Genomic DNA, 11,760 nt, shown 5'->3' on the forward strand with positions numbered 1-11,760 from the left:
TCTGTGCTGTAGCATCATCTTGACGACAGGCTGTGGTCATTGCAGAGGGAGAAGTGCGTGGAGAGCATTGTGAGCTCCGCCCCCTCCTCAGCCCCGCCCATGAGCTCCGTTCCCACGGTGACGCCACATCCCGAAGAGCCCAGCGATCTGGAGGAGCTCGAACAGTTTGCCAGAACCTTCAAACAGAGACGAATTAAACTGGGATTCACACAGGTGCACACAGTTTGAAAGATAACGTTACACTAAAAACAAGACACTTATTTTTGAGTTGCAGTCAATATCAAGTTACGTCACCTTTATCGCTTTATACAATACAGGTTGTTTCAAAGCAGCTTTATAGTGATAACAGGAGAAGGATTCATTCAGTGATGATAATTTGGCTGTACAGCTGCTCTAAAAGAAAATAATTGTAGTCAGTTGGAGTCAGTACAGTGTTGATTCAGTTCCGTTGTAAAGATCATCAATTATTAATCTATAAAGTAGTTCTGCAGAAAACAATGATGTCATCGTCCAGCTCACTTCAGTTCTCATCCAATAGTGCCTATTGAAATAAAGGATCCTTATCATATACATGGTAAAATTAATAATATAATTAAGGGTGGCATTAATAAAAATGGTCATTCTGAACAGTTTTAAATCTTTATTTTAATTTAAATCATTTATTTTAAATGCCATTTTAATCTAACTTTAATGTATATAATATGGAACAATCATGTTTTCTTTGTATTTCTATTTAAGACACACACACACACACACACACATGCATGCGTACATACTAGAGGGTGATACAGGAGTGGATTTTCAAACCTCTACCATCCCACTCTCACAAAAAATCCCATCCCAATCCTGGGTAAAAAGCGGGGAGAAATCCCATCCCTTCCCAATACCAAAAGAATAACACCTGTTCCCTCCCATTCCAGTGTTGTGTTTTTTTTTGGGATGGAATCTGTCAGTTGAAAATTCAGTATAGATCACAGCATGCCCACTTAGTTGAATAAAACATCTAAAATGTAGTTTTTGTTATTTTATTGAACTAATTTCCTGCTTAAACATTGCAGACACATTAAATTCCATGTAAATTATCTACACAAACACAGGCACACATTGCACATAAATGTCTTGCAGCTGGCATATGCCATTTTTACACCGTCTTTTTGTTTACTTCAGATTACCCAGAAATGTCGGTGAACTCAACTGAGGTATCATTTTCCGACAGTCGCTGCAGCGTGGCATTCCTGTCTAACTCCAATTTAATTATGATTTTTGCGGTTACACAGTGCAGAGGGAAGTCATCTTGTCTTATATTCTTGGTGGTTGGCAATTGGCTTACCAACTGTTATGGGTGTGGAGCACGTCATTCACTGAACCGGCCACACCAAAGTAAACAGGAGAGCAAAGAGACAGGGCAACTAGAATTGAGTTCAAAATTAAAACTTAATTAAAACAGTCCCAAACAGTCATTTTATATAAACCATATATTTGTGTATATAGTTGTTATCATAGTGTTATTGCGATTCCCAGTCCCACCTACTCACATTGAATTTTTTTCCTTTTCCGTCCCAATAATGTCATTAATAGTGATTTCGTTTCCCATCACATGGGACTCATCAAAAAATGTCAGCCTCTAATACATATGTAATATATAATATAATATAAACTATATATATATTCATTTTATTTTATTAAACATTGTAATGTATTATTTGGGATCAGACTTCCTTAATTTAATTACCTGAGAAATGTAAGTTTTAGCTAGGCTATTCAATGAGGAAAATAAAGGAGGAGATGCTTTGTGAGAAAATAACATGCCACGTACATTTCTGAATGAGATTAGATTTCTTCGAAGAGTTTCTTCTGGACTTTTCCTGAAAAAAGGCATTGTGCAAGTTTGTATTGAAATCTATGGAAGCTTGTTTTTGCCACGGAATACAACTATTTAAAAGTTAATTGCGACTTTTTATATCACAAACAACTATGACTTTTTTTCTCGCAATTGCGAGTTATAAAGTTAGATAAAGTGAGATATTATTGCATGATATAAACTTGCAATTGTGTGTTATAAAGTCAGATTCAGGCAATAATACCACGCAATTCTGAGAGAAAAAGTCAGAATTGCGAGATGTAAACTTGCAATTGCGAGAAGTCAGAATTGGGTTTTGTAAAGATTGTAAAGTCGCAATTACCTTTTTTATTTTTTATTCTGTGGCAGAAACAAGCTTCCATAGTAATCACGTAATATGTCTGTGAAACATAAGCTTGCCTGTCCTCAAGCTAAACTAGTCCTGTCCGCATAGGAATAAAATGATAAAACAACTCTGCTCTGTGTCTTCATGCAGGGGGACGTCGGTATGGCCATGGGTAAGCTGTACGGTAATGACTTCAGTCAGACCACCATCTCGCGTTTCGAGGCTCTCAACCTCAGCTTCAAGAACATGTGCAAGCTCAAACCCTTGCTGGAGAAATGGCTGAGCGATGCAGGTGTGTGTTATTGTCTGTTTTCTTATTAGTGCTTCATGTTGGGATCCTTTACATTTCCTGTTATGCACGCGTTTGCCTTACAGAAACCATGGCGATAGACAACATGCTGCCCAGCCCCAGTTCACTGTCCTCTCCTCTGCTGGGCTTTGAAGGGTTGCCTGGACGCCGTCGAAAGAAACGCACAAGCATCGAGACCAACGTCCGCATTGCCCTGGAGCGCAACTTCATCTCGGTTAGTGGTGAACACGCACACCATACCACCGAGTGTTGCGAGATTTTAATTTCCTGCTACAGAAATCATATTTCTTTCAAATGACTCGTTGATTTGACTTGGATCATTCCGCAAAGCACACCTCGGCTTCATGACCTCCTTTTTGCTGTTTCGTGATAAAACAAATATTGGTTCTCTTTTTGAAAATGCTGAATCCATTTTTTTTCTCTCTGGAGAAACAGAAGTCTAGCAGCAGACTTAATTTATTGCAATATACAGTATAAAAATTATGTCACAACATTAAACCCCATATACTTCTTATGATTGTAGAAGTATTGCTTGAGCATATTTGCATGCATTATTAAACATATAATATCATAGGGCAGTTTACCTATCTCTCCCAGAAGGTTGTCAATGGACACTTATAGTAGTTTGAAAGTGGTTCCCAACCAGGCAAAAACAAGAAATGATAAAACAGCATGATATTTTTATGAATAATATAATATAATATAATATAATATAATATAATATAATATAATATAATATAAAAAATAACAAACAAATCCAAAATATAATAATAAATAAATAAATAATAAAGTTTTTAATATTATCTTATAATAACTTGCTTGCAATGTTAATTTGTAAATAAAATAATAAAATAAAATAATTGTATTATTAAAATAATAATAATAAATGTTTATTGGTTTAAATGGTAAGTGGAACACCAAGTAGCAATTATAGAAGGTGGATCTAAAAACCAAAAAAGGAGACAAGTCACAAACTTCACACATTTCTAGATCACCCCAATGTTTTATACTAAATAATACATATTTAATACAGTTTAGTTTTATGGCTGCACGAGTCACAGAACCACCAGAATTTTCACACTTTTTATCTGATAAGTACCACACCTGTGTTGGTAAGCTAAGAATGATACATTTTTCCAAGGAAACCTGTCTAAGATCAAGTCAAGGCAAACAGCCAATACTCTTGAGGCGTCTCATGCTGCTGTTTTACTCATAATTCATTCTGCAGGTTGGCATTATGCCGACAGAAACTTTTATTATAAAGCATGTGACCAAAACGGTTCCATTATCAAATAATATAGCAGTTATTAAACACGTATAGGCCCTGTGTCCTATCAAAGTTGGTCTTGGCCTGAGTGCAGGTGTTTGACATGTCTCATGTACTCATGCATCTCACTGCACCCCCTTTAGAACCAGAAGCCTACCTCTGAAGAAATCCTGCTGATGGCCGAGCAGCTCAACATGGAGAAAGAGGTCATCCGCGTCTGGTTCTGCAACCGACGGCAGAAAGAGAAGCGCATCAACCCCTCCAGCGCCACCCCTCCGCTGCCCACTCAGCCCCCGGCACCGACGCACAAACCCCCCTGCTACAGCCCGCACATGGTACACCCACTCGTGGCTTTAGCGATTGATCTGGCCCAAAGCCATTTCCACTGACAGCTGGTGTTGAAATGTTGTTTTGATGGTGTATGGTGAGAGTGGGTGCAAGTGTGGTTTAAAGGAGACATGTCTGGTCGTGTGTTTGAATGATGTTCCACCATAAAATGAAAATCGGACCTTTGGAAGTAAAGGAAAATATTAAAGAGTGTCATTATGAGATGTATGTTTGTTAATTAGAGTCTCTTTCCTTTTTTCTATAGATGTCCAGTCAGGGACTGGCTCAGGTCGTTACCAGTCTCAGCACAACAGGTGAGAAGTGCAGTTGGAATGAATAATAGTGTTGTGCGCTTCACATTTGTGCTTACAAGGACAGACACTGAATCTCTCTCCATATGCAGCCGTCAGTCCCACACCTTCTGTGGCCTGCCCCCTCAACCCCAGTGGACATGCAGCAATGAGCTCCGCCCCTTCTTCAGTGACTCCGCCTCCTCTCAGCACAGTCAGCCCCTCCCCCCAGAGTCTCGGCAGCCCTGGCCTCAACACAGGGTAAGAAGCTATTTAATGTGTTTAGAGCAGGAAGATGCTCGTTTGAAATAATAATAATAATAATAATAATAATAATAATAATTATGAGAATTAATAGAATAGTAATTAATAATACATATTACATTATTATAAATGATTTTAATAAATTATTATTATTATTATTATTTAAACAATTATTTAGGTTGTTTAGTTTAAATAAGAGAGTAATATATTGATTCTTGTTTATTATCATTTTAAACATTTGACATTTTAAACAATACTTAAAATTTTGCAATATCCAATGTTGTACATAAGATTACACTTTAAAAAAAATAATACTAATAATAATATTTAACAAAACTATTCATTTTATAATTAATTAATAGTATTATGATTTACTAATTATTTGTTTGGGTTGATTTAATCAACTAACTAAAATATTGTAAATGCTAATTTATTCTTATTTATTATCATTTATTATATTGAAACAATGCTTGAAAATTCAATTTCCCTTGTTGAACATGAGGTAAATGATCTAGAACTAGACTATTAAAAAATGATGTTGATGATTATTATTAATACAATCATTATTTATTAAACTTGATTTAATCAACTAACAACAGTTGTTGTTGTTATTTTTATTTATTTATTTATTTAATTTTACTTTTTAACTAGAAAATAGTCCAATCAATTATTTGTTTAGATTGATTTAATCAATGTTTGAAAATTGGTACAAATTCAATATCAAATGTTGAACATAATGTAAATGATCTAGAACGGGACTATTAAAAAAAATATGTTGATGATCATTATTATTATTAATCCAATCATTATTTATTGAATTATATTGTTATCATGAATTATTATTATTAATTAATTATTTGTTTAGGTTGATTTAATTAACTAACAACTAATATAAAAATATTTTGAAAGTTAATGTATTCTTGTTTATTGTACTTTTGGTATTTAAACAACATTTGTAAATGTGTTAATTATTATATATTTTTTTATTATTAATAATAATAAACCTGAAAACCAGGTTTTTGTTTAGGTTGTTTCAATTTATATTTGAATCATAAAATATTGTGAATGAATTATTATTTATGATACCTCTATAATGTTCAAGGGTATTTGCATAAAGCCAGCATACAATGTTCTACATTACCTCAAAATTCCCCGATCATAAATGTGAAGACTGTAATAATAACAGCAGTTTGTCATTCTGTCAGCAGCTTTCATTATGAGTAAGCATTCTGAAGTGAAATAATGACAGCTTTACTGTTACTTGTTTTCATGATGAAATCTCTATTCTCAGTTGTGTTCCAAACTTTGTCCATTTGAATGTGAACTGCATGCTGAATTTCTTGCTCTTGTTTTCTTTCTTTGTCTGTCCTAATGTAATTATTTCCAGCATGAACACAAACTCCACGATGGACATGGTTGTTCCTGAAATGTCACTAAAAATGCTTGCTTCTCTCTGCATGTATGAATGGTGTATGTTTGTGGACACATGTAAATGACACATCACACACATTACAGGAACACAATGATGGGTGTAAGCACAGGAATGAACCAGGCCCTCATCAGCAGCAACCCTCTGGCCACAATGCAAGGTTTGTCAGAGAGGACGAGAAAAAGAGCATTAAGTAGATAGAGATTGGTTTAAAAGAAATACATTAAGGAATTTGGATAATGGGGGGTGAAACATGGAACTTTCCCGTCATTCACCATCAAAAAGCCTTCTACTATTTTCAGTTTTGAACAAGACCAGAGGAATGAAAATCTCTCACCACATATTCATCACATCTTCATCCTCGCTACTTACATACGTGTGTGTGTGTGTGTGTGTGTGTGTGTAAGAGAGAGAGAGAGAGAGAGAGAGAGAGAGAGAGAGAGAGAGATGAGAACTGAGAACTGTGTTTGTGCACCTTGTCTGTCTCTTTCAAAAGCACCTGCCATTTCTATGCCCTTATATTTGTTCTTGTGCTCATTTTCATCCACATCACTTCATACCCTTTTCCACCAACACAGTACTGGAGCCGGCGCACAATCTAGAACTGCTACATTTACCTCAAAGTAAAGGCATCTCTGGGCCAGTGTGTTGCCTCGCAGTTGAACAAACACCCTGTTTCCATTTTGTTGTGTTGCAGAGCTACTTCAAACACTTTATTTTCCCAGTGCTGTCAATCAATTTAAAATAACAATAATAATTAATCACACTTTTCGCACCTAACGTTAAAGATTGTATAATTTTTTTATATTTTAATAATTTCACATTTAAACTCTAAATGAATGTAAAAACAACAAAGACAGAACCCTATATTTTAAATATTTGTTTAATGGCATCTTTTTTTGAAAAGCCAGTATCACTGATATCAATACCAACTGCTACTTATCTCCCCCCGTCAATTTTAGACAATAATTATAGCCATTCAGCATTACAGTATAATTGAAAGCTATACATTTTAAAATGTATTGGGCTTTAAAAAATATCTTCACATAAACCCATTATAATAAATGCCCTTCAATATATCAGGGCTCAATTTTTTTTTCTATTAGCCCAGTCTGACCGGTTCAGATTTTTACTTTCCCTGTCAAAATGCACACAGTTCTCGTTGTTTTTGACCCATGTATCCTCATAAACGGTGCTTTAAGAGTTTCAGATAGGTCTAACAGGTAGAAAATCTACAGAAATTTAAAAAAGTTATCGAACACTACACAGTCTTCACTGCATAAATTATATATTGAATGATATAACATTATTCAGTCATGAGCAGTGAGGGATTTTTCTCTTTGTCTTTTGTTCTTTGATTATCTTTAATGACAGACAGCAGTAGGTTTATTAGGCTGCTGTCACTTTGCGCACATGACGCGGATCTGACACATCCCTCTTTACGTTCATTTTAGACTTACTTGCGAGGAGACTCGACAAAATGGGCATTTGGCATAATTGGGATAAACCATCACACAGACAGGAGATATACAGAAAAATTAATCGCACATGTTAACATGTTAATTTTGACAGCCGAGAAAAAAAAAAAAGATGTATATTTCCTGTTGTTCACAAAATTTCCCATCATTTATTACCGCTTCCACGTCACTGATAGAATTTTATGGCAATCAATTTTTCACTGTTAATACGGTAGGGGGCACTTGTACACATCTTCTGAAAGAGTACAGAATCTCCTGATCAAAACATAGGCGAAGAAGAAGCAGAAATAAGAGATAGAAACATTGCTTACACACGTGTAAGCTAACGGGATCGTTATCATTAACATTTCCTCAGCTTTTTTGCTGAATGTTGCTTTGTTTTAAGAAACCTACCCATATTTAAGTGTTGATAAAAAAGAATGCATGAAGTGATTTTTTTCTTTTAAAGCAGAAAGTCTGTTCTTTCTGTTGATATATTGCATGTTCAGATATTTATGAAACAAAATATTCTGGGGGCCATGAAATTTTGTGAAAATGAACAAAAAGGCTGGTGTTGACTTGCAACTGGTGAGGAAAATTAATCAAATAAAAGTCATGGTGTGCATAATAGACTTCTTTCAAAAATATAAAAAATACTACTGACCCTAACTTCTTGAACAGTAGATATTATTAAAATGACATGAAAGCTGACATAATGGCACTGAATTGAATTACATTAGATATTAAAATGCATTCTAAAAACTAGCAATACTAGTCCAATAAGACTGTTGGTTTATGGGTGGCAAGTACCAGCACCATTTTGGGTGGAAAAGGGGCATCATTGTCAGATTTTTGTAAGAGTATACACACACACACACACATACTGTATGCCCTAATTATTTATCTCTTTCCCTTCATCTTTTTCATAGCCCTAGCTGCCAGTGGTGGCCAGATACCCATTTCCGCTCTTGAGGGCAGCGGTCAAATGTTCCTGGGTGGAGCTGGAGGTCCAGGAGCTGGACTGCGCCAGTCCCTCTTCCTAAATCGCCCCACTTTACTGCCCCTGGCGAGGAGCGCAGGCATGGGTCTGGTCGGCACCCCCAGGGCTTCTCCGCCTTCTGGCGCTAGAGGTGCAAGCCCAGACTCCTGCTCCATCTCCCCCTGCTCAAGCCCCGCCTCCTTCTGCTCATTAGGCGAAGCCTCGCCACCTCCTCTAGGCGGAGCTATGGCTGAGTGACGCCCACAACAAGCTGCTGCACTTGAGGGGAGTCAGAGGGACGGAAGAAGACAAACAAGACTCGCCTTTTCAACCAAAGCCATCTCTCAATCCCTCCATTTCTCTCTTGTGCTCTCTCTCTCTCTCATTACTACTTTGAATGCCAAAAATACAGAGAAATGAGCAGAAGAGAACAGGGATAAGGAGAGAACAGGGGACTGTTTAAACCAAAAAATTGATCTATTCAGCGTGGAGAGGTGGCTTCAACGGAGCTACTTTAAGAATGTACATTTATTCCTTTCTGAATGGAAAAGACAAACCTACATGAACAGAATTTTTGAGGGCAGGGTCGTGAGCCAAAAAACTTTACGAAGAAACAACAAAAGAAAACGGGTGGCAAAGAATGGAACAAAGAAAGGACATTTGACAAATGTCACAGGATGGTAGAAAGAGAAACCAAAAAATAAACACATGGAAGAAGAATGGAAAGACTCACAAAGACAAAAAAATGACGAAAAATACCAAAACCAAAATACCAAAAACCAAAACCAAAAAATCGGAGAGAAAAGCTTTACCTAAGACTTTGAAACCTGAATTGTCCAGGATCAGATTAACTCTACAAAACACCAAAAAACTTTTGCTAAATTTTCATTGTTTTCCATCCACCCCTTATAATGTAAACTTTTTTTCTTTTTTTTTTTACTATTTGTAAATGTATTTCTCAATCTACCTCTGCTATCAACTATTTAGATTTACTCATTCTTTTTCATTCCATTTTCACTTTTGATCCATCACATTTTCATCAGCATTTCCCCCCGTCAAACTTGAGATGAAAAACACAGAACAACAGAAGAATTTAGAGGGATTTTTTTCTCCACCTTAAACAGTATTATACACACAAACACACACACATACACTGAATTTACTGTGATGCATATCCCGTCACTGATCATCCGCTGGAATCCATGCCTCAAACTTTGACACACTTTTCTTGGATACCAAAGCATTTGTCTGGCCTGAAAAGCGCTCAGACGACAAGACCTCAGACATGTCACACAAAAAAAAAACACAACAAAGACGAGGAGAAATTTTAAAAGAAATCCCGAGCCCCCAAACCCCTGCCCTCCATCCTCTCTGGACCCCTCTCCTGTGCCTCGGAAAAAATGTGTGATGAACAACAAGGCCAAACGAAGAAAAGGTACGCCAGGCAAGAGGAGCAGCGACTGAAGAGGATCCGAGGGACGTGCAGGGGGAAATCCAACAACTAAGACGCGGAGGGGAGACATGTGATGTCGCTGTTTTTCTTTTTTTCAACACACGGATTAAACCAAAAATGAAACCAAACCAAAACCAATGGACTAAAACTGAACTTTACTCAATGGAATGAAACCAAATACTAGGAGTGGACCACAGGAGGTGGACATGGAGGATTTTTAGAGTAGCGAGACTTGATGATGTGAAAAGACTCTCAACGTGGCTTTACCAGAAGATCATTCCTTCACCTCCTCCCTCCTTTCCGTTAAGTCGATGCTTTCACTCTCCTTCCTGGACGGGAGAATATTTATTAACCTCATCGAACTGAACTTCAGAATATATATATATACATATATATTTTGTTTTATTGCTTTTTCCTCTTGGTCTGTCTGTTTATGCTGTATGACTCGTCTCATTGCTTTATATTTTTGGGATGATGGGGTGACGTATTGCCTATTTTCATATTTCGTGTGTTTCGTCATTTTGAATCGATCGTTCCGGGGGGTTTCCCCCATCAGGCGGTTTGAAACAATACTGTGAACATGTAGCTTCCAAGTTTTGCTTCGATTGCGAATGTTGTGAAACGATAAGCCAAAACTGAAGAAATACCAAAAGTGAAAACTTTTTCTTTTTTGACACCAAATAGCAACCAAACCAATGCACAACGCGTGGAGAAAGACCGTATTGGTGCTAGGTCTCTTCGAGAAGAGATGGGGAGCAAAAAGAGAGAGTCGTGTGCACGTGCGTGAGTGTGAGTGTGTGTGTGTGTGTGTGTGTGAACGTGGAAGCTCATCTCCAGCATGGAAACCAAACCCAAACATGACCGGTAAGCCAACTTAACTTTCGCTCGGCGTGTCGGCCAAACTGTTTTTGACTATGCGATCTTAGACGCATACAAAAACGTGGACAAACCAGAAATGTAGAGGTTGTGGGGGGACGGGGTGGGACGGGGTTTAAAAGCAACTGGAAATCCAGTTGACGTTACACTTCTAGAGGGAATGTACCTGTTAGTGCTTTGATAGATTTTGTAGGAAAAAAAAATCTATGTTCAACTGCTTACTATTGCTAATGTAAAAAAAAAAAAAAAAAAAAGGCTGTGATAAAAATAGTCCTTATGAAATGTTGATGATGATGATGACTTGATTTTAGACCAAAAGCTTTAAACTGTCTCTCTTTGATTTTTTTCCCTCAAAAATTTGTATTTATTGTGTGAGGGTGATTTATATGTTTCCAACTCTTCATCTTATTTATTGGCTTATTTATGTATTTATAGCATTTTAATTTATCGATTTGGTCTTTTTTTTAAAAAAATCTTCGTAAAACCAAACTGGGGAAATGTGGGGTAGCTTCAGAAGAAGAAGAAAAAACAAGTGTCTGTTTAACTAATGACAAGTTTTTGAAACCAAAACTAGCTACTAAAACTGACTGTTGTTTAAAAAAATATGTCCACCGCCTTCAAGAGATGAAAAGTTTCCAAACTATGCCTCTATAACGCGATGTAATATATAGTTATGGGCTGATTTTAAGCATAACTCTTGTTCCAATTCTTTCTTTTCATTTCGATTTTGCTCTGTTTTTTAAATGCGTTGGATGAGGGAAAAAGAGTGAGAGAGATACGCTTCTGCATATACCTCATGTTTGATTAGAAATGCCAAATAGATGGAAAAAAAGCTTTAAGAATTTGACAAAGGGGAGCAGAGGAGATGTTGCTCAGGAGAGGGTCTTTTTAGCGTCTTTTTCGCGTGAGTATAAGGGTTCAC

At 36.7% G+C, this 11,760-nt stretch overlaps 1 protein-coding gene across 13 annotated transcripts in view; it reads left to right on the top strand.

Moving 5' to 3' along the window:
* pou2f2a (POU class 2 homeobox 2a) overlaps positions 1-10,926 on the top strand; it is a 64,488-nt gene extending 53,562 nt beyond the window's left edge. For 9 of the 13 annotated variants that reach the window (XM_067426719.1, XM_067426720.1, XM_067426715.1 and 6 more), the window contains 8 exons: positions 13-213; positions 2,337-2,478; positions 2,562-2,710; positions 3,907-4,098; positions 4,356-4,404; positions 4,494-4,641; positions 6,160-6,233; positions 8,460-10,926. In XM_067426719.1, coding sequence (XP_067282820.1) covers positions 13-213; positions 2,337-2,478; positions 2,562-2,710; positions 3,907-4,098; positions 4,356-4,404; positions 4,494-4,641; positions 6,160-6,233; positions 8,460-8,767 — 1,263 coding nt within the window. In that variant the 3' untranslated portion in view covers positions 8,768-10,926. The remainder of the gene's footprint in view (positions 1-12; positions 214-2,336; positions 2,479-2,561; positions 2,711-3,906; positions 4,099-4,355; positions 4,405-4,493; positions 4,642-6,159; positions 6,234-8,459) is intronic. The other 4 variants (XM_067426718.1, XM_067426721.1, XM_067426723.1 and 1 more) reach the window with 2 other exon arrangements.
* Positions 10,927-11,760: the final 834 nt, after the last annotated feature.

This window comes from Pseudorasbora parva, chromosome 19, assembly GCF_024679245.1.
Source record: "Pseudorasbora parva isolate DD20220531a chromosome 19, ASM2467924v1, whole genome shotgun sequence".
NCBI classification, from domain to species: domain Eukaryota; kingdom Metazoa; phylum Chordata; class Actinopteri; order Cypriniformes; family Gobionidae; genus Pseudorasbora; species Pseudorasbora parva.